The sequence below is a fragment of the Balaenoptera borealis genome (assembly GCF_965194805.1).
Source record: "Balaenoptera borealis genome assembly, chromosome: 12".
Lineage (NCBI taxonomy): Eukaryota > Metazoa > Chordata > Mammalia > Artiodactyla > Balaenopteridae > Balaenoptera > Balaenoptera borealis.
This window is the reverse complement of record NC_138869.1, coordinates 78873596-78895437: the sequence shown is the minus strand read 5'-3', so window position 1 is coordinate 78895437 and position 21842 is coordinate 78873596. Positions and strand designations below refer to the sequence as shown.

Below are 21842 nucleotides of genomic sequence, written 5' to 3'. Positions count from 1 at the left end.
GGGGAGCGGTGATGTGCGAGGGCCGGCGTAAGGGGGGAGGGGTTTCACGGTCCCAGAAAGGGTCGCATATCCACACCCCGGCACCGCGGTCCTTTGGGGGAGGAGGGCCTTTCTGATGTCTCCGTTTCCTTGCATCGTCCCGGTAAGATCCCGGTTCACCCCAACTGCGCACAAGACTGTTACAGAGGCCAATCTCCGCCCTGAAGCTGAAAACAAACTTCCAGCCTCGATCACTAAGTCCCTCGAAAACCCTAGTCCTCGCAGCTCATTCTTAAGGAGTCCAAGACTGGCCTTGAACACCCTCCGATTCTCAGCTCATCCCCACTCATCTCCCAGCAGCCCCCGCTCTAAGGGCCGCCGCGTGGCTCAGTGTCTCCCGCCCCCGGCCCCGCGCAGCCAGCTCCGCGCAGCCCACACCGCCCGCACCAACGCAGCATGGAAAGCGGCGGCCGGCGCGCTCTGCGACGCCCCGCCCCCAGCGAGCGTGGCGGAAGTGGCTGCCTAGAGAAAGGAGACCGCGCGCCACCTGGCCGAGCGCGCATGCGCCAGCGCCCGCGTTGAGAGTGGAGGGGGTGTTTGTAGCCCTCCCTCCTCCACCTCCGCCACCCCCGCCCCACAGAGAGAGTCGGGCTCACGCCATCTTGCTCCCCCCCCCCAGTCCGCGCCCAGCCACCCTTTCCCTTTAGACACTCTCAGCCCCCTACCCCGCCCCTTTCCAAGCGTGTCCCGGGCCGCCGCCGCAGAAACCGCACCATCTCTATCCCCACATTCTCCACGCGGGACGCGCAGCCGGGTCTACAAGTGTTCTTAGAACAGAGGTTGTAGGGGGACCGGGGGAGGCGCGGGGGCGGGCGGGGGAGAGGGCTGGGGGCCGGGAGAGGCGCCGAGCCCAGCGTGTCTGGGCCCCGCCCCCCTACCCCCGGGAGCTGCCGCGGGGGGTCCCGGTCGTTCGCGCGGGAGGCTGAGGGACGCACAGAAGCAGCGTCTCCCGAGGCGCTGGCCCCGCGAGTCGGCCGGGTTCTCCCGCGGCGTGTGGAGTTGGCCTTGACTCCTCCCCGTAGGCGGGTGGGCGTGGGGCCAGGGGAGCTGGGCGGGCGAGCGGTAGCGGGCGTCGCTGGGTGTGTTCAGAAGCACCTTCCGCGTGTCATCTAGGTCGTGTTTTGGGGGGAAGAATTCTTAAACAAGGAAATTGTAGCTTTATGGGCGAGGTGGAAGAAGAGTTAGGTAGCGTTAGTAGAAGTGTAGCATCCAGGAAAAGGAAAAGATCGACTCCCTTCTCTCTGGGGTGAGCCCACATCTGTGACCCCTGGGGAAATTATTTAGCGTGTCTTTGGCTGGGTGTTCTGGTCTGTAAAATGGGGATAGTAATAACCTAGCTTAGAATTGTGAGGATTAAATGAGGTAATACAGGTTAATGCTTATAACAAGCTCCAGGCACTGATCAATTACCTGTCATTTTTATCTCCCTGTTTAAGGAATTCAGAATGACTGTGACCTGGCTTTCTAAGTGGAAAAATCAAGAAACTGGTGTGGATTTTTATAGGGGCAGTGGAATGTAATATCTGACACTCAGAGGCGATCCTGGAAATGTGTTGTTAACGTACACGTGGATAAGTGAGCTTAACTCCGTGAGGCTATAGAAACTTTAAACTCTTTCGTTCCAGAGAAATGAGGATGTATTTATCTGGGAGGAGAGGACGTAGGGTTTTAGTATATGTGAGGACAGAACTTTGGAAACAGAATTAAATTACCTCTGTAAAGATTTACTTGAAGACCAAATTGAGGATGGAACTTGTGGAATTTCTGGTGGATGTTTTAGAGAGGCTGGATTTCACTGAATGTTATGAATAATTTCCTGATAGTTACTACTTTGCAAAAATAAAGTGCACTTCATTGTGTTATTGCAAGTTTCTTATCTCTGGGAATATTCAAGAAAAGATCTAGAGCAGCCTAGGTCTAGAGCAGCCCTGTCCAATGGAACTTTCTATCGTTGTGGAAGTATTCTGTAATCTGTGCTGTCCTAATATGGTATCCACTAGACACAAGTGGCTCTTGAGCCCTTGAAGTGTGGCTAGTAGTGCACTGAGGTATTTAATTTTTAATTTTATTTTAATTAACTTAAATATAAAGAGCCACATGTGGCTAGTGGCTGCCTTATTGGACAGCATAGGTCTAGAATCTAGCCTTTGAGACCTTTTCCAGTTCTTGATTTTGTTGAGTTTTAAGTCAGAGAAGCCAACTCTTAGAACATTTGTTGCTTTAGGGAATTATAATTATATTCAAATAATGCCTTTCATTCAAATACTGTAGTTCAAAGCTTGGGTCTGTTAATACTTACTTACAGCTTGAAAATTAAAGCAAAGCATTCTTTTGACTCCTAGGTTGTACGGCTAACGGCAGATTTGTTTGGAGAGTCATAATAATACTAAGTGGAGTTTCCTTTAATCATTGTACTGTTTCGTGACTGTGGGTTTCCACTATCTTTTATCACTTTAGTTAGTTTTCAGTGAAAACCTTTCAACTCTTTTACTCCTGAGTTTTTTCAGTTTGAAAGATGGTGCTTTTTCCTTAACTTTTTGTATAAAAAACAATTTGATAAATTATAGTAGTAAACTGAGCGTTGGGCCATTTCAGAAGTAGTTTTGTGGTTATTGGTATTCAAAACTTTTGAAGAGATAAGTCTGAAATTTGGCGATATTTTGCAAGATTGCTTTCTTTGAAATACATAGAGTGGTTTTTTTTCAAGCAAATGTTTATAAAGTTAAGTTTGAAAGAAAAACATAAAAAAAAAAAACCCCACTTTGTTTATAGATAACACACCCTTAACTCTGGCCTGATGTTTGTGAAGTGGTACCCTTGGTCTCAAGGCTGATGATAATCCTTGGATCTGCAACAAAAACTTAAAGCTCACGAATTAAGCATATACAAAGAGTAGTCCATGACACACAAATCAAAATGGGTTGCTCTTATGTATACCCTGCTTCTTCTGGGGCAGTCATGGTTTAGAGTCTGTTTGTCTCAGGATAATTATTAATAGAACTCCTTTCATTTTCAAAAATGTTCCAGTTGGGTCTACTTAATAATATGGTGACCCTCCTTTCAGGCTTGTTGAAATTTGGAATATATGATTTTAGGAGGATTAAGTGTACCTCAACCTCAGAAATGTACTTGCTTTAAAGTAGTGACAACTTTATTACTTATGTGCTTAAATAACATATGAGCTATCTGGAATAAGGCCAGCAAGTGACCTGTCCATTTAAGCCACAGGTAATTAAAATTTTCTACTTTTCTCCATATAATTGGATAGAAATCTTGGGCAGCTTGATTTTTGGTTCTCTCTTGATTTTTGGTGTAGGAATCTGCAAAGAAAGTTAGGCCATGCCAGTTAAATCAGAACATTGAGTATTCTTGTTGAAAATAATACCTGTTTTACTTTATGGTGAGGTTGAATAGTGAAATTAGTTAGACATCTACTTATTATATTAAAGACTGGTTTTGCTGATGGCTCACCTAAATAGTAAAGAAAAATAATTCTACTTAACGTTTTATTGTATTAATTGAATTTATACTGTAGTGGATAAAATATTTTGTTGAGAGTCAAACACATTTGGTTTGATTCCTTACTGCTGAGGGTTAAATGAAGTAACCCATGTGATGTGTTTTGGGTGCAGCGAAGCACGTAAGAAGTATATACTCAATATACATTGGCTGGCTGCTCTAGCCTTAAGTTTATTGAATAATGTATCGGGAGAGAGATTAATGTTCTGAGATGCATTGTGGATAGGTGCAAAGAGCACTTAAAACTAATTCCAGAATCTAGATGTAGCCCTTTTCTGCCCTCATTCTCTCTGTGTGATTTCAATTAAGGTACTTAACTTTTTTGGGTCTCAATTTCCTCATCAGTAAAACGGAATTAGTACCTAACCTTATCCCACCTCCTCCCAGGATCGCTGGAGGCTTCAGATGAGAATTACGTAAATTGTTGTATTGTTTTACGGACGTTTAACTATTTAACTGGTTTCCTCTCAGCTTGTCTACCGACTACCTCCAGTAAATCTGCAAAAACTGTTTACACATATTTTAATTTGTGAAACAGCATAGAGTGTAATAGACACTGTTACCTAAGATCATTCTCTTTGACAAATAATACTGTACGCCCCAGTAATGGTGCTATATTGATCTGGTTACAGTATATTCCCTGTACAGAACAACTCCATACTACTGCTAAGGGAGAACCAACGTTTTCATGGGCACTTGATGTGTTCCAGACTAATGCTCCATCTCATTTATTTATCCAAACATGTCATTCCCACTTAATAGGTGATACTGATGAGTCTCTTACTTTCTGGAACGGATCTGTAAGTTTTTTTTGCATTATACTACTGCCTCTGATAGAATCTGACTGATAGTGGATACTGAAGGTTAAATAAGGTTATGAATATTAAAATAACATGCTAACTGGCTTATAGTATGTACTAGTTGCTGAAAAACTGTGTTCATTGAATTCATAGAGCAGTAAATATAAAATATTATACAAATATAAACTATTTAAAAATCTTGAAGTGTACTTTTGCTATTTCAAATGCTATAGCAGTTTTATGACTGAATCCTTTATATTTTACTTTATTCATATTATTTGTTTCTGAATCTTTAAAAGACTATTCCTAATCATAATATTCTTCCCCTGAGAATATACATGTTTAATAATACTTTGTGATATGTTTTCAAGAAGCTATACTTTTGCTTGGATTCTTCATCATCATCGTCATCATCATGAACTGAGTGCTTTCTAGGTACCAGGCCCTGTCCTAAGTGCTTTGTATACATTACTTGATGTCACCTGTGAGAGGAGTATTTTTAATCTCCTTTTTAAAGATGAGGGAACTGAGGCAGGGAGGTGATGTGACTTGCCCAAGGTCACCTGGTAAGTGTTAGAGCCTGTGTTTGAATTCCAGAGCCCAGCTCTTTACAGCTAAACTGTGAGTCGGCATAGACAGATACTTCACAACAAAGTTCACTATGACAGACACATTGTGGAGGTCTTGTGAGTTAATTATAATCAACTTTTATTTGTGTGTTCCTTGTGGGATAGTAGAAAGAACTCTGGACCAGGAGTCAGGGGACCTCAGTTTTAGTCCCAGCTGTATCACTAAATAGTGATGTGTCCTTGGGCAGTTCAAGAAACCCCTCTGGACTTCAGTATCCTCACCTGAAAAATGAGGGATTTGGATGAAATTAGTGATTTTCAAACTGTAGTTCTGAACGTCAGCTGTCTTTGGCCCCCCCTCCCGCCAATTTCCATAGTTATACTTTGTCTGTTATAGTTGTTTATCCATCTGCCTAAGATTTACTTTTAAGCAAAGAATTCCTGAACTTAACTTTTAAAGTCATCAGTCTCCAAGAAAACTTAATGACAAGTCCCCTGGCTACTATGTGTACAACTTCTCAGTAATTCCATATTATTTTAGTGTGTTAAAACTAAGGCACTAAAATGGTAGGGGATTGGTAAATTTTAAAAAAATATGTATGTAGATGGACTGAATATTTCAGGTTACCTGGGATCAAAGCCTGTTTTTTGTGTTAGATTTGTTACCTTCAGCCAGTGTTTTTACTCTTAGCTTCTTCGTGAATAGGGGGGAGATACATGCCTAAGAGGGTGGTTGTGAAATATGTGAGCTAATACAGGCGAAAGACCCCTTATAAACTCCGAAATGCTTATACAAATTCACTTCTTTTTTACATGCCTCCTCCAGTAAATCTCCCACTCCTTTTTAGTCACATGAACTGTGTTTTTAACCACATGAGATCTTTTATTGAATTGTTTATATTTAATATGGACTTCTCATAAGGTTTAATATTTCTAAAATGTGAATCTGGACTGGAAGAGAATCTTGACATTTAAGAGAGCTCCTTTTTTGACATCCTTGTCAAATACACTTACTTCTTACTATTAGAAGTATAATTGATTCCAAATTTTTGCATATATCTGGAACGTTAACCATTGTCACTCAATTATATAATATTTTATGTAAAAACAACAGTGTTTTCAATATTGGAAAAATAAGCTTGCCATTTTTTCAGGGTTTGGATGTCACGTATTTTAGGATGATCTGATAGGCCCGTTGGCAGTGCACTTTAAGAACCATTTTTGCAAAGAATAAAATTTATTTTGAAACTCAGTATTTCTTTGAGAGTACTGGATGTGAAAGCACATGGAGTAGAAACCTACATTAATATCAGACTAAAGAAGAAAAATATAATAATAGAACTTCACGTGTCTCTGAGCAGTGTGTCACGGCTTCTGTGTCTGTAGGTTTAAAAAAATTATCGCTCATGTAGCCAACTGAGATAAGTAAACTCAGTTTACAATCCGTCTGTCTATAGGGAATTTTCGTAATTTACAGGTGTTTTGATGTTTTCAATTCACGTATATTTTTTGAGCGCCCATTATGTTGCAGCCACTCTTCTTTACAACACTCCTCTGAGACAGGTAGAAACTATTCTTGACGGATGGAGTAACTGAACTTGAGAGATTAGTTGATCGTTATTACCAGGTTCTACTGGGTTGATTAACTTGAATTGGGGCATATATAAATATATTGGAATTATCATTGTGTTATTCCAAAACTAGGTATAGAAGTTTTAAAATTTTGCACATTTTAATTTGTTTTTTTTATTTTTTGCATTCTCAGTGATTGAATGATTGTTTGGTGTTATTTTTGCACAGCAGGAGAAATTTAGATCATGATGTAACTTGAGTTTTTTTTTTAACAACAAAACTAAAATATAGTGTCTAATAGTGTTGGCTTAACCATAATCGCTGCCTGCCTTTGGAGTTCTATGAAAATGAAAATGTTCTGATTATAATAGTTTTCTATTAATTTATATTATGTGGGATGCTCAGATTATGAGTGACTGAAATTGAGACTGTAGATGCTCAGAATCAGTACATAGTTCTGCTGAATTAATATTTCTCAGGAGTGAAACAATTTAAAAATTCCACTGTCTTTTAGTAAATGGGTAGACTGATGGATTTCACAATCCAGATTTTTGACACTGTTTTGAGGGTGTTGTAACTAGTTGTAACTAGTAATAACGTTTTCAACTCTGAGGTATTTTAAGCTGAAGGTGTTTCATGGTATTTCTTCTTTGGTCATTTAGTCACTAAAAATATGAGCTATAAATAGAAATGCAGTAACATGTTCATTACATTTTTGTTTAATTCACATTTGTGATGTATAACTTTACTACAGTTAAAATTTTTTTGTCGTGGTATTTTCTGAGAAAAGGGGCATATCCTTAAATTCCATTATTGTTATTAAAAGATGTCAGTTTTTCTACTCTGGAACAGAATTTTACAGGTGTGACATAGTATTGGCTACTGGCTTAATAATCAGGTTTAAATATAAGTATTAATCAGAGATGAACTTATTCCTTGAGTTCACATTTAAACTGTGGCATGTTGAAATAATCTGGGTCTCCATCTGCACATCTGAATTCATTTTGTAAAATATGGCAAACAGCTGCATTTCAATTGAAAGCTAAAACAACTGCAGGACATTAACCCATTGAGAAGATTACAGTAGGTTTTCAGTTCCATGTTAACTGTATTTATTAGAGAAAATTGACTTGAGTGCTTCTGCTTTTAACCGACATTTTTTTTTTTAAATGTCCGGGAGATGGGAAATAAAGCATTGGAATGATAGGACTTTGATGTGTAAAGAAGTTAATGTCTAAAGAAGTTAATTATCTAAAACATCAAACAAAATGTGTGCACAGGAAATAATTATTTTAAAGATTCTAATGCACTATCAGCTCATGATGTCAAGAAAAATGTTATTCACCTGTTTGATTTAAGAAGTAAATAACTTGACTATGAAAGGATGATCGTGGTTATAATAAACTAAGATTGGGATCTTTTCACTCTTACCAATACTCTTGATACGAAACATTTGCAGTAGGGGCACAACCTAAGAAAGCTGGGGTTTTAGTATGAATTTACTTTCTGAAATGTCTCTTCTTCAGAGAGTGTTAAAGCGAGGTGACTGGATTTGCAGAATGAAAGGGGTCAGTAACTCCAGCAGTGTCTCAGGATAATCCCAAGAATGGCATGCCTTCAAATCTGACATGAGTCAACTTAAATCATAGACGGGTTAATACATAATCTTTGAGTTTAACATCTTCTCCAGGATGTCATATCTCTGTCAGTCTTCTCTTGGGACAAGTGAACCATTTTCTAAGGTCACTGGAAAGTCAAGTTCCTTTTTGAACTTGCTTTCCTGTCTTATTATTCCCCAATCTTGGACTGATGATGCGATTTTTTTTTTTTAAACCTGAGTTCCAAATGGTGTTGCTTCTTTTCCTCTATTATTTGTAGAAAAAAGTACTTATTCCAAAAAAGTCTTTGTGAACAAATAGGACAAATTTACGCTTAAAAAGACTGATGGTCTTTCATAGCACTAGCTTCTTTATGTGTTTTAGAACTTTGGTTTTCAGGTTCAGTTTGAGTGCAACTTTCTTCCTTCTCTTTCTCTGCTCTTGCAGTCTCTGTCTAGTGGTTTTCGCCTGGCTCCTAGGGACCTTAGGTTAGACCAGGGCTTATATTGGCAGAGAGTTGGTCCTGCCACAGAATGATATTGGGACATTCCAGATCTAGCCACCCAGCTACTGTGCTGCTTGTCTTAGGTCTCTGTCCTTTTGCCTTCTCAAAAGCTTCATATGTGGCCCATCTCAGGCAGTGGTTTGTAGTAGTTAATTTTTTCAGCTTTCATTCATGGGACCCAGCCTTTCCATCTCAGCCATCAGTGAATGACCCTGGTTCAAGTTTCCTTTATCAATTTTAAGCCTCCATTGCCCACAGAAGTGGTCAGATTAGAGGATGTATTAAGAAGATAGATTTGATAGCAGTGTGGGGAATGAACTGAGCTGCAAAGAGAGAAGCTATAAATAGAGCTCAACAAGAAAGGGAGGAGGTTAAAAACATAAAGTAGAATTTATTTGGCTTCTTACAAATTATAGGGTGCAGGAGAAGGAGTCAAAGATGATGACTGAGATTTTAAGCCAGGCTGACTAGTAGCAGTAGTGATGTCAGTGTGAAAACAGAACTTATTTTATAAGGAAACTTAATTAATATTTGTTGAATTGTATTGAGGTCTTTTAGTGAAAATATTCAGGTTTCTTAAAGTTTGTGATTATGAAATAAGGATAATCTAAATTTGTCACAAAGAAGCTTTTAGCAGATCAAGAAAGGGAAAATTCTTGAGTTCTTTCTGTTTATAATAGTTAACATTGTGTACTGACTGTGTGCTAAGAACTATTCTGAATGCTTTGTTTATGTTAGTTCATTTAATCCTCACAACAACCCTAAGAGTGTGCGATTATCATTCCTGTTTTACAGATGAGGAAACTGAGGCACAGAGACGTTAAGGAACTTGCCCCGAGCCCTAGTAAAGTAGTAGAGCTGGGATTCTAACCTAGGCAGTCTGACTTCTGACTCCTAATTATTTTACTGTACTTAAAGTTCTCAGTACTGCTGTACTTTATTATATATTTTAAATCTGTTAATTCTTCTTTAATCAGCAAAGTATTTTTTAAAGAAAATGATAGTATTGCAAAATTTATATAAACATGAAATAATAACTAACATTTATTGAGCACTTACTGTGTCCTTGAGGTAAAAGCCTGAGGCTTTTATCTACTTCTATTACCTTAATGTTATTTTCACTCATTCTTGTTTGTGGGACTGCCACATGTAATAAATAAAATGACGTATATTAGGATTAGCATCTAGTTTTCCCATTATGCATCAGCTTAATTTTATTGGGAAAAAAGTCACATTTTATTTTATTTTATTTTTTATTTTTTTAAAAGTCACATTTTAAATTCATGAGTAATTTAACCATAAGATTATAAAATATCACAATGCTTACTTGTAATCTACTGATTGGCTTTATTTGTATTATTTGTGTTTTAGGCTGTGGTTCAAATGGGAATTAGATTATGTTTTGGTTTTCTAATTTTGTATCTTACAGCTGTGCAACTCTTTCTTTAAACGAAATCTTACTTGGGACCCCAATATATGAAATAGAAAAATCAGAATTCTTGTGTTCTGGGTGGAACTGCTTGGGGGCCACTGGGAGCTCACTGAAATATTGCTGGGGAATCTTTGGGCTCCGTGGAATGGAGTCTGAAAACCACTGAACTTTATGAAAATATTTTAATGAGTATTTTTCTTCCAATACTTATTACAAAATATGTAATGAGAAGTTTATCACCCAAGTGAGTAATTTTTTTACATCATATTTGACTAAGCAGTTTTCTACCTTACTATTTCATTTTAATAAAGAACAAGTATGGACAAATCAGATTTATGTAAAACAAATCAGAATTTAAAAAATTTCTGTACTTTTTGAAGTAACTTATAATTGCTTCCGTTTTCCATGCATTTACTTATAGCTAAATACATTTTGTAAGCTGAGTTCTCTTTTTTATTTAGATGAATAACACTGCAGCCAGCCCAATGTCTACTGCCACTTCAAGTAGTGGAAGAAGTACAGGGAAGTCTATAAGCTTTGCAGCAGAATTGCAGAGTATGATGTAAGTATGGCTCTGTATCTCAGTTATTACTATTTTAAGTTTATTCATGTTGATAAAAGACAATAGAAATAACGAGATTTATAAAAATTAACTTGGAAATTTGTACTTAAGTACAAATGAAACAGCCTGATAACATTTTAAATAGCCGTATATGGAAGGGACAAATTGGTTAAAAATGCTACAGTGATACTGTATTCAAAAAGTAAGTATTGGTTCATCTTCATAAAAGAATGAATACTCATGTAGACATTTGTGCTCTGATTATTATCTGCCCAAATCTGTGTTATGGATTGCTTATTGCTATTTTAGTTTTAGATTTAGAAAATTTTGACATTGATTATATTCTTGGATAGTTGGAAATATTTTCAGAGTTCTCAGTTTTTCTCACGTGTCAGTCATAATCATTCTGTGAGCCTAATTTAGTTTTCAGTTTTGATAATATTTGAAATCACTGTGTTTCAGAACTTGAGAAAAAACTTAGGACATTTAAAAAACACATTTATTTAGTTTTTGAGAAATTGCATAGTCATTAACATTTCTTTCCTAAAGCTCTTTTCAGCTTGATTTCTGGCTTCTTTCATTGAGTGAGACTGCATATCTTGATTTGATGAGAGGTGGTGTATTTATCAGAAATGTCTGCTGGCGCATATTAGTTTTTCTTTTTTATTGGTCCAGGAGACAATTTTCTGCATAAGGGGGACAACACATTAGAGCTCTTCTTTTCCTATGGATACATTATTCATGACATACCCAGCAATTTTAAAAGAATGTTTCTGTTGAAGGTTTAAATGGGTGTATATTGATAGCCTTCATAGTGGATTAACTGCACTTTGTGATGATTATTGTTCAAAGGAAAAATGAGTTCGAGCATATATCTAATGGTTGCTTGGTAAACATACTTTAAACAGCATCAAAAATGTTCAGGTCACAGGTTCTCAAACTTTGGCCTCGGGACCCCTTTATACTCTTAATTATTGAAGACCTTAAACAGGGTTTGTTTATGTGAATTGTTTCTATTCATATTTATTGCTTAGAGTTTAAAACTGAGAAATAAAAATTATTTACTAATTTATTTGAAAAAATAATAAACCTATGATATGTTAAGTGATATATGCCCTATAAAATAGTTATATTCTAAAACCAAGAATTGGTAACACATTTTGTTAGCTAAGATGAGACTAATAGAATGTGTTAATTTAAGAGTTGTATGAGGTGAGGCTGTCTGTTAAATTATGGAAAATGTTAAGGGTTTATGCTTGTATATACTTTTGTATGTTTAAATTTTTTAGCTATGGTTTAGTAACTTTATGTTAAACTTTTATGTTGTACTATGTTGATTATATTTAAAAATACTAGACATGTTTTAGAATGTTTATAGTAAAGTGAGGAAATTAATTTTCCTGTAGAGCCAATTCATTGATCTGCTTTGTATTTTTAAAAACTTTTAATTTTGAAAATTTCAAACTCATAAAATTATTGTAATAGTATAATGAACTCCACGCATCCATCATCAGACTAACGCTAATTGTGTTTTGCCAGTCTTCTTCTTTTTTTTAAAAATTAATTAATTTTATTTTATTTTATTTTTGGCTGCGTTGGGTCTTCGTTGCTGCTCGCGGGCTTTCTCTAGTTGCGTTGAGCAGGGGCTACTCTTCGTAGCAGTGTGTGGGCTTCTCATTGCGGTGGGTTCTCTTGTTGGGAGCACGGGCTCTAGGTGCACAGGCTTCAGTAGTTGTGGTGAGCGGGCTTCAGTAGTTGTGGCCCGCGGGCTCTAGAGCGCAGGCTCAGTAGTTGTGGTGCATGGGCTTAGTTGCTCCGCGGCATGTGGGATCTTCCTGGACCAGGGCTCGAACCTGTGTCCCCTGCATTGACTGTCCCACCAGGGAAGCCCCTTGCCAGTCTTCTTTAACCTTTCTCTCTACTCTTCACTTTTTTTTTAATGAAATATTTTAAAGCAAATCCCAGACATCATATTTCAAATTTGGTGTTATTTATTAAAACAATATATTTATTAGTAGGTAAAAAAACATGCTTTACAGTAGAGGTCAGCAAACTGTGGCCATAGACTGGCTGCTTGTTTCTGAAAATAAGATTTTATTGGACCACAGTCACACTCATTATTTATCTGTTATCTATTGCTGCTTTCATGCTACATGGCAGAATTGAGTATTTGTGACTGCCACCATATGGCCTGTAAAGCTGAAAATATTTACTATATGGCCCTTTACAGAAAGTTTGATGACCCCTGATCTATAGAAGAAAGCCGGATTTCCTTTTGTCATTTATACTTAGGAGAGGTTCTACTTAGCGCATTGGATAGACTGCAGGCCACTTAAGAAAACAGAAAAAAATAAAATAAAAGCTAAATTCAGCACTTTCTTATGAAATACTTTTGCAAACATCTTCCCAACTAATGTGCTTAAGCTAGATTCAGAATGCGAAAGTTATTGTTGGCCACAGCTTTGGAAGAAATGTACATTTTCCTTCTATTTCAGACCTCATAGAGAGGCCACTCCTAATAGTTATACATTCATCATTTATAGTCTGAAGTTATTTTTTCTTCTTATGAATTGCTTCATAGAACAGGAAAATAGGGCCAAGATTAGGGGAGTCCTTTTTTTATTTACCAATATTTTCTATTGGCATGAGGTTTTCAGGCTTTTGATTATGTAAAATTAGAATCAATATGCATTTGATCCTTGCTTATGTGATTTTAAATGAGAAAGTGCAGACTTAAGTCTCTGTGTTAATTTTGTGTTGTAGGAATTTCATTCTGTGGATCTCTACTTTTTTCCCCCTGCATTTTCACAGTTCTTCTAAGCCTGTTTGTGTTGTATATTGCTGTTTTTTAATCCTCTGGCTGCTGTCTTCCCTGCCCATTCACTGCTAATGAGCTGGTTTTTCTTGGCTCCATGCCCTCTAAATAAGTAACAGGATTGTAGTGTCATTTCCAGGGAATGGCTTCACTGAAAGGCATCTAGTTGTCAGGCACAAATGTGATTGTCAGGATCTGCTATTAAATATAGAACTGGCAGCCGGTTTGTTCTCCTATTAGAGCCTTGATGGGACTGACCACATTTTAAGTTGGGGTGAGAAATACTACGACTGCAGCATTCTCTAGGAAATGCTTCTACAGATTTTAAACTAGAGGATTGGTGGTCAGACAGTTGCTGGTGGGTTGTGGATGACAGCAGCTTTCCCTTACCTAGTGCATGTAACTGAGCACGTTTGCTATATGCTCCTTATCACAGCTCTTAGAATAACATGTGCTGGAAGGGTCCAGAGGCTTTTCATTTTTAAGTTATTGAACTCAAGTAGCCTGTAAATTAGAAAGTGAAATCTTTTCAATCTACATTGTAGGTATTTTGACAGACTTCTTAAGAATTTAAATTAATTTAAACTCACTTGAAGGAATCTTCATTGGACTTTCTTTTCCTTATTTTACTCATTTATAAATTTCTTTGCCTTGTTATATGGTACTTTTGCAGGTTTGTAGGCCTGGTAATAATGTCAGGTTTCACTGCTTGGTAGTGTTTAGTAATTCTCATGTGACCAAATTTAAAAAAAAAAAAAAAGGATTTTGTTTGTATGCTACTTACATTTTATAAGAATACTTCCAAATGAAAATTTCATCCTTATTTAAAATCCACAGATTGAAAAGAAAATTTCTAAATCAGAGTTTATTATAAACAATAAAATTCACTCTCTTAGTTGCATTATTCTGCAAGTTTTGCATTTTTTTTAAAAAAATCAACATTATTAAGCCCCTATATAGCAGGACCTAAATGCCTTCAAGATAGTCTAGCAGTAGAGAAGGGTTGTGGAGACTAAAAATTGTCATGTAATAGGATGTGAAAAAATCCAGGGTAATACAAAGGAGGGAATGATCAACTTCTGAGTGTAAGCTTCCTAACTTTAGGTCTGTACTTTTGACTGCTTCCTGAACGTCCATTAAATATTCTGTTAGCACCTCAAACTTAGTATATCCAAAACTGAACTAATAATTTTCTCAGTAGGATTCGCTTCTCTTGGGAATTTTTGAGATAAATAGCAACAACCATTTTTTCATTGCTACACTAGAGTAGGACATAGTTGTATATGTGAAATGGTATCATTTGGCTGTTACTTAACATTATGAAGTTATGTGCTGTGAAAGAATGTATTCCCAGTTCTATCCTTACCTTAATCTGACTTTAAAGGGACCTAATATATAAATGAATCAATTAGTAATAGATGTTTATTAGACTGCCACAGGGTTCCTTCAAACATTGAGTTTCCCTGGTGCATTTAAGGTTTTCAGGAAACAGGAGGAAGGAAATTCTTAATGGTAAAAAGTGCTAACATTAATATATTATAGTTTCAGAGATGTTTTAATAATGCCAGTGATAATAGCGAATGCTCTTATGCGTACCAGACATTCTCCTGAGTACTTCCACATACCATTTCACTTACTCCTCCCACAGCCCTATGAGGATACTGTTAGTCCCTTTTATAGATGGGGAAACTGAGACCCAGAGGTTCCTAACACCAAAAATTGCCATTACAGCAAGTGGTAAAACCTTGATTTGAACCAGGAAGCCTAACTCCAGAGTCCATGCTCTTGACAAATTACGCTAAACTACATTTCAACCAATAAAACTTATTTTGATTTATAAAATTTAGTTTACAAATGAACTTTTACCAACTTAGGTATGACTAGTGTGGTGTAATGAGGTAATAATGGGAAAGATGAATAATTGTTCAGTTAATTACTGTTATTTGTGATGAGGTCTAATTTTTATAATAAATATTGGATTAAGTTGCTGTTTTCATATTATCATAGCATTTATTTCAATTTCCTATTCCTAACCACCAAATCTTTTTAAGCAAGGCTATATCGGTAACCAAGAGAAAGTATAATTTTTCATAGAAATTGAATACTAATATACTCCTTATTGAATGCTTATATTTGTGATGGTTCATAATTTTGGATATAAACATGGCCATATTGTTGAATATTTAAATGTCTATCCTACTTTTATATTTTGTCACTATTAAATAATAATTTATCTTAATTCCTGACATTTAAATTCATTAAAATATGTGGATAAACTTATCCTTGTACTTTTTGTGAACTGTATCTATTTGGAATGTTTTAAGATATGCACTGGTTTATAAGCATAATAATAATGAAGATTTCCAAATTATAAAATTGGTCACAATCTTTCCTGAAAGTGAGAAAATGTGCAAAAGTTAATTGGGAACATAAAAGCACTGTGTAACTGAAGGTTGTTTATACTTTTTTCCCTTTCAGAAATGAAACAAGGTAATGTTTAAGTTGCTAGATCCAACTGAATTAAGTGCTTGCATTGAAAGAATGTATCATTTTATAAATGTGACAAAATACAATTTTGAATTTATATTAAATATCTCTATCAATTGTTTCATGAAAAGAAAATACCTAGGCCTTTTATTTTAGGATACATAATTACAAGAGGGAAGAACATTTTGTTCAGTCTTAGAAATGAATTCTTGAAATTCAGGGAGAGTCATTTTAATAATTCTGTGTTGAAAATCCTTAGTTATGTGGGGAAAAATAGGTAAAAATTCATGGATTTGTCGTTCTAAAATTCTGGTATTGTATAAATGCAAGTTATTACACTGGTCAATGGGAATATCTGTTCTGAACGAGTTTGATGGCAGAACCAGGACCTAACTGATATGTGGTTATTTATTGACTTCACTTATCTTTGGTGTTAATATTCATACATTCTTCTGTGTTCCTGAGTGCTTCCCTAGACCCTGCTGAGGGTGTTATGTAGCATATGGTTTTTGTGTAGTATTAACTTTCTTTTTTTTTTTTTTTATAAATTTATTTATTTATTTATGGCTGTGTTGGGTCTTCGTTGCTGTGCACAGGCTTTCTCTAGTTGTGGTGAATGGGGGCTACTCTTCGCTGCAGTGCGTGGGCTTCTCATTGGGTGGCTTCTCTTGCTGTGGAGCACAGGCTCTAGGCACATGGGCTACAGTAGTTGTGGCACACAGGCTCAGTAGTTGTGGCACACGGGCTTAGTTGCTCCACGGCATGTGGGATCTTCCCGGACCACGGCTCGAACCCATGTCCCCAGCATTGGCAGGCAGATTCTTAACCACTGCGCCACCAGGGAAGTTCCTAGTATTAACTTTCTAAATCTGAAAACTTCCGAATTGTGAAATACACGTTTCAGATAAGGCATTGTGGACTTGTATCTACCTCATAGGGTTTATATGAAGATTAAGTGAGGTATTGAGTCAAAGCACATAGTATTGTTCCTGGCACATAGTAAACACTGTCCTGTTAGCATTTATCATTGTGTTTAAAAGAATAATTATAATCATCAACATATTGATTTAGGAAGTTATAAAAATATTTCAGGTGCAGGGGGAAATGTTTGCAGTTTTATGGGAAGAATTTTTATAATTATAGAGAAAAAATTGATTTGTCTATTACAGCATGCTGCCCAGTAGAACTTTCTATAGTGATGGAAATGTCTATTTCTGTGCTCTCCAGTGTGATAGCCACGAACCACATGTACCTTTTGAGTACGTTAAATGAGCTCGGTAACTGAGCAACTGAATTTTGCATTTTATTTTAATCAATTTAAATAGCTGCATGTAGCAAATGGCTACCATATTGGACAGCACAGAAGAAATATGGAAAGTACACAGAATACTTCTTTTCTGGTACGCTTATATTTTTATTGAAATTGGGAAAATACATTTTACATGCTACATGATTTTAGTTTGTATTTACTCTTTTTTTTTTTTAAATAAATTTATTTATTTATTTATTTATTTTTGAGTGTGTTGGGTCTTCGTTTCTGTGCGAGGGCTTTCTCTAGTTGTGGCAAGCGGGGACCACTCTTCATCGCGGTGCACAGGCCTCTCACTGTCGCAGCCTCTCTTGTTGCGGAGCACAGACTCCAGACGTGCAGGCTCAGTAGTTGTGGCTCACGGGCCTAGTTGTTCCACGGCCTGTGGGATCTTCCCAGACCAGGGCTCGAACCCGTGTCCCCTGCATTGGCAGGCAGATTCTCAACCACTGCGCCACCAGGAAAGCCCCCTGTATTTACTCTTAACACTGTCATCCATTTACTTTTTACTTCTTCCTCTTATTTTGGATTGTCATTGCCTCGCAGTTCTTTAGTGATTGGGGCTGTTAATTTTTGGTTACTTTGGCAGGTCAGATTTGATTGGTAGGTTTAATATTACATTCGTGTTCCATTTTGTAGGCAGTCTGGATAATATTGAAGTGTGTTTCTTAAAAATGTTCTTTTGTGAATTTACTTAATATATTTATACTTAGTCCTTCTGAAAATCCTTTGACTATAGCTCTGGGTATATTGTATTGCACTTGATTATCATGCCAGTTGTGTAACTGAATATGTAACAGCGTTGTAAGTTTTGGGCACTCGTTTTCATGTAGCTAGATTTGCAAAATTTACTGGTAGCTATAAGTTAGCAGTATGTTACATAGCATTTTGTCAATTCATTGTTTTTATTTTTATTTTTAATATGCTGAGATTTTGAAAACTTATTTTTAAATGTATATAGGTCAGAATTAATCTTTGAAAAAGTTACTCGATAAAAATGGATTCTTCAGTACTGAAAATATATCAGAAAGTGGTTAGTAATTTTGGGTAGGAAATTAAAATTCGTTATCTATGATTATGTGCTTTCCTCCTTACAATAAATTCTGTTGATACAGAATGTAAACTCTTAAAATTAAAAAGGTGTGATTTTATAAAAGAATAATAGATTCTTAATATAGAGTAATGGATCTTTTTGATCTTGACTCTGCTGAGTCAGAGGATCCATGGCTGTTTTTAAGTTTACAGAGGCACAGTTCTGATTCCCTCTAGATGTGAGACATGCAGTTTTATATTACCTCCAAAGAAATGGGAATTGACTTATTCTGTGGTGTGTTTTAATATGTCAATATGCCAATGAATATGTGTGTGCATATTTTTAGCATATTTAAAATACATCACAAAAGTATATATTGGTATATATATTCGTATGAGTATGTCACCTTTTGCAAATTTTTCTTTTTTTTGTTTGACATCTCTGCATAGACATTTAAACAATCTCAAGTAAAACACCATACACCTTCTTAAAAATACTGTAGTAATTAGGTTTTCTAACTGGCATAACATTTTTTCCCAGGACAGAATAAATAGAGTTTACAAACCCCGGTTCTGGGGAAGAGTAGTGAGAACTAATCCTTAACCTGTTATCTTTGAATAACTGCTTTCTTCCTGTTTCTCTGTCTTGAAAGAACGAGGTTATGACCAGTTTTTGAGTGTTAGTAACCTTTTGTGGCTGTCTACCTATTCCTAGATTACGTGGGTTGGTAATGTGTGTTTAATAGGGATAACAATATACTAGTAATATGTTTCTGCCAATTGCGGGTTAAACTTTTTGGGCTGGCCTGGCAGTCAATTAATACTTATTTCTACAACAAAAATAACATTCTTTTTGTGTGGAATTACTTCCAAACAGTTGAACTTGGAGTACAACCCATTTCTAAGTCAAATACTGTTTGTATTTTAAAATTTTGCCTCTTCCAACCTAGAATTTGGGATTATCAGCATCCTTTATGTCTCTAATCCTTTAGAAGGATGTGAGCAGAGATAACATTTGTTTTAAATATGCAATATAACTTCACTTATCTGGAATTTGTAATAAAATATAAATGTTTTAAGGGGTAAATTAACATTAAGGACAGTAATACCACATATAAGTGAGTGATTAAGGTAACATGGTACAATGGAAAGGATTGTAGATTTGGAGCCAGAAGATTTGGTTCACTTTTGTATTGGTGGATTTCATAATGTTAAGAACAAAATATCAGGCTTCCCTGGTGGCACAGTGGTTAAGAATCCACCTGCCAATGCAGGGGACCTGGGTTCAAGCCCTGGTCTGGGAAGATCCCACATGCCACAGAGCAACTAAGCACATGCACCACAACTACTGAGCCCGCGTGTCACAACTACTGAAGCCTGCACCTAGAGCCCGTGCTCCGCAACAAGAGAAGCCACCACAGTGAGAAGCCTGCGCACTGCAACGAAGAGTAGCCCCCGCTCGCCGCAACTAGAGAAAGCCCGTGTGCAGCAACAAAGGCCCAATGCAGCCAAAAAAAAAAAACCACACAAACCATGCAAATGTTATGGGTAGGGGAATTATTATATAAATATTTTTTTCAAAATGAAGTATTTTTTTATATTTTAGAAGCAGTTCATGTTATTTTCTGAAAAGAAAATACAGAAAGATAATAAAGAACACTTAAAACTCACTGAATTAAAGCACTGTTAATGCTTTGCTATTGATCTTTCCACTTCCTTTCTAATGCACATAAAAAATAAATGCCAAAATCCCATATTATAGCTGCTGTTGTGTAACTTGGGTTTTTACTTATTATATAATATCATAGGCCCTTTCCATGTTGATAAATATATGGCATTATCTTCGTAGCTGCAATAGTTTGTATTCCATTATGATGTCTTTAAACAGTCTTGTTAAGTATTGATACATTAGGTTATTTCTAATTTTTCAGTTTTATAGATAGGATTGTAATGAACTTCCTTTTACTTAACAGGTATAGATCTCTCTCCTCCCTTCCTTCCCCTTCTCTTTCCTTCCTGCCCTCCTCCCCGCCCCCCCCCCTTTCTCTTCCTCTGTATCTATATCTTTGAGCATGTGACTGGATATTTCATTAGGAATAATTCCTTTAAGTTTCTTTTTTTTTAAAAAATATTTATTTATTTATTTTATTTTTGGCTGCGTTGGGTCTTAGTCCCGGCACGTGGGATCTTTGTTGCGGCACATGGGATCCTCTGCAGCTGCTCGCGGGCTTAGTTGCCCCTCTGCATGTGGGATCTTAGTTCCCCGACCAGGGATCGAACCCAAGTCCCCTGCATGGGAAGGCGGATTTTTAACCACTGGACCACCAGGGAAGTCCCTCCTTTAAGGTTTTTGGTGACCTTCCATAAAGGCTTTAATGAATTATAATCCCACCAATAGTGTATGTATGCCTTGCCAATATTGAGTAATGTGACATGTATATGATATGTATTATTTATATATAAATAAATTTATATTTGTATATAATCTTTTAATTTATACATATTTAAAATATATATTATCATGAAAGAATTGTTTTAGTTTAGTTTTTAATTGGTAGTAATTTAAGAATAGTTACACAGTAAAAAGTTTTCCTATTCCTGTTGCCTGATTTCTTCCCTTTAAGTAACAACTTTTATTCTTTCTTGGGTATTCTTTCTGACTTTCTTTATCCACATTATAAGCATATAATGAATATACGCTTATTTTTTCCTTTTTACACATGGAGTACCATTCTGTAGACATTCTTTTATGTTTGGTGTAAAAAAAAAATGCACCAGGAGATCTCTGCATAGCAACATGGCGGGGGGGGAGGGAAGGAGGAAGGGAGGGAGGATGTATTTAAAGTTTTTCTAGCATTTTTTTTGGGGGGGGGGGTTCACTTTTTTTTTTTTAATTTTTTTTTATTTTGGTAAAAGTCACGTAATATAAAACATACTATTTTAAGCATATTTAACTGTATAGTTTGGTGGCACTAAGTACATTCGCATTGTTGTGCAACACTCACCATCATCCATCTCCCAAATTTTTCACCTTCCTAAACTGAAACTCTGTCCCCTTTAAACACTAACTCCACATTCCCCCCACTCCCCCGACCCCCGGCCCCTGGCATCTACCAGTGTACTTTCTGACTATGAATTTGACTATTCTAGGTACCTCGTACAAGTGGAATCAAACCGTATTTCTCTATACCCAAGAATATGAATGACTAGTTTTTTAAAGCCTTTATCAGGAATAGATATTTTATCAAGTGCCATTTTAGCATCAACTTTTTCTAGCATTTTGTAGATGAGTTACTGTTTGATGAACTCTGGAGCCTAAATAAACAAGGGAGACCTTTATTTTTCAAGGAAACTGAGGCAACTTCTAAATAAGTTACTTAAGTCAGAAGAGGTAATAAGGTCCTCACACAGATAAGCAAAAAGAAGAAAATAAAAGTTATCTGTAATCTTTTACCAAGAGATGCTTATATTTTGGGTGTGTGTGTATGTGACTTACTGAAGTCTGAAAGTCTAAAAGCTTTTTTGATAGTAACTTCCTAATTTTTCCTCCAAGAAAGTTGGATTTTTTACATTTCTATCAATAGTTATGAGAGTACCCCCATC

The 21842-nt window shown here is 36.5% G+C and overlaps 2 protein-coding genes across 13 annotated transcripts in view; one reads left to right on the top strand and one right to left on the bottom strand.

The window, feature by feature from the left end:
* RUNX2 (RUNX family transcription factor 2) overlaps positions 1–21842 on the bottom strand; it is a 224374-nt gene that overhangs the window by 160181 nt on the left and 42351 nt on the right. The gene's annotated exons all lie outside the window — the stretch shown is intronic.
* The window catches only part of SUPT3H (SPT3 homolog, SAGA and STAGA complex component), a 441526-nt gene continuing 420262 nt past the window's right edge, over positions 579–21842 (top strand). For 2 of the 10 annotated variants that reach the window (XM_082347640.1, XM_082347639.1), the window contains exons 1-2: positions 582–818; positions 10496–10596. In XM_082347640.1, the coding sequence (XP_082203766.1) occupies positions 10496–10596 (101 nt within the window). In that variant the 5' untranslated portion in view covers positions 582–818. Of the gene's footprint in view, positions 819–946; positions 1005–1102; positions 1286–3200; positions 3268–10495; positions 10597–21842 lie in introns of those variants that run through there. The other 8 variants (XM_082347635.1, XM_082347633.1, XM_082347634.1 and 5 more) reach the window with 8 other exon arrangements.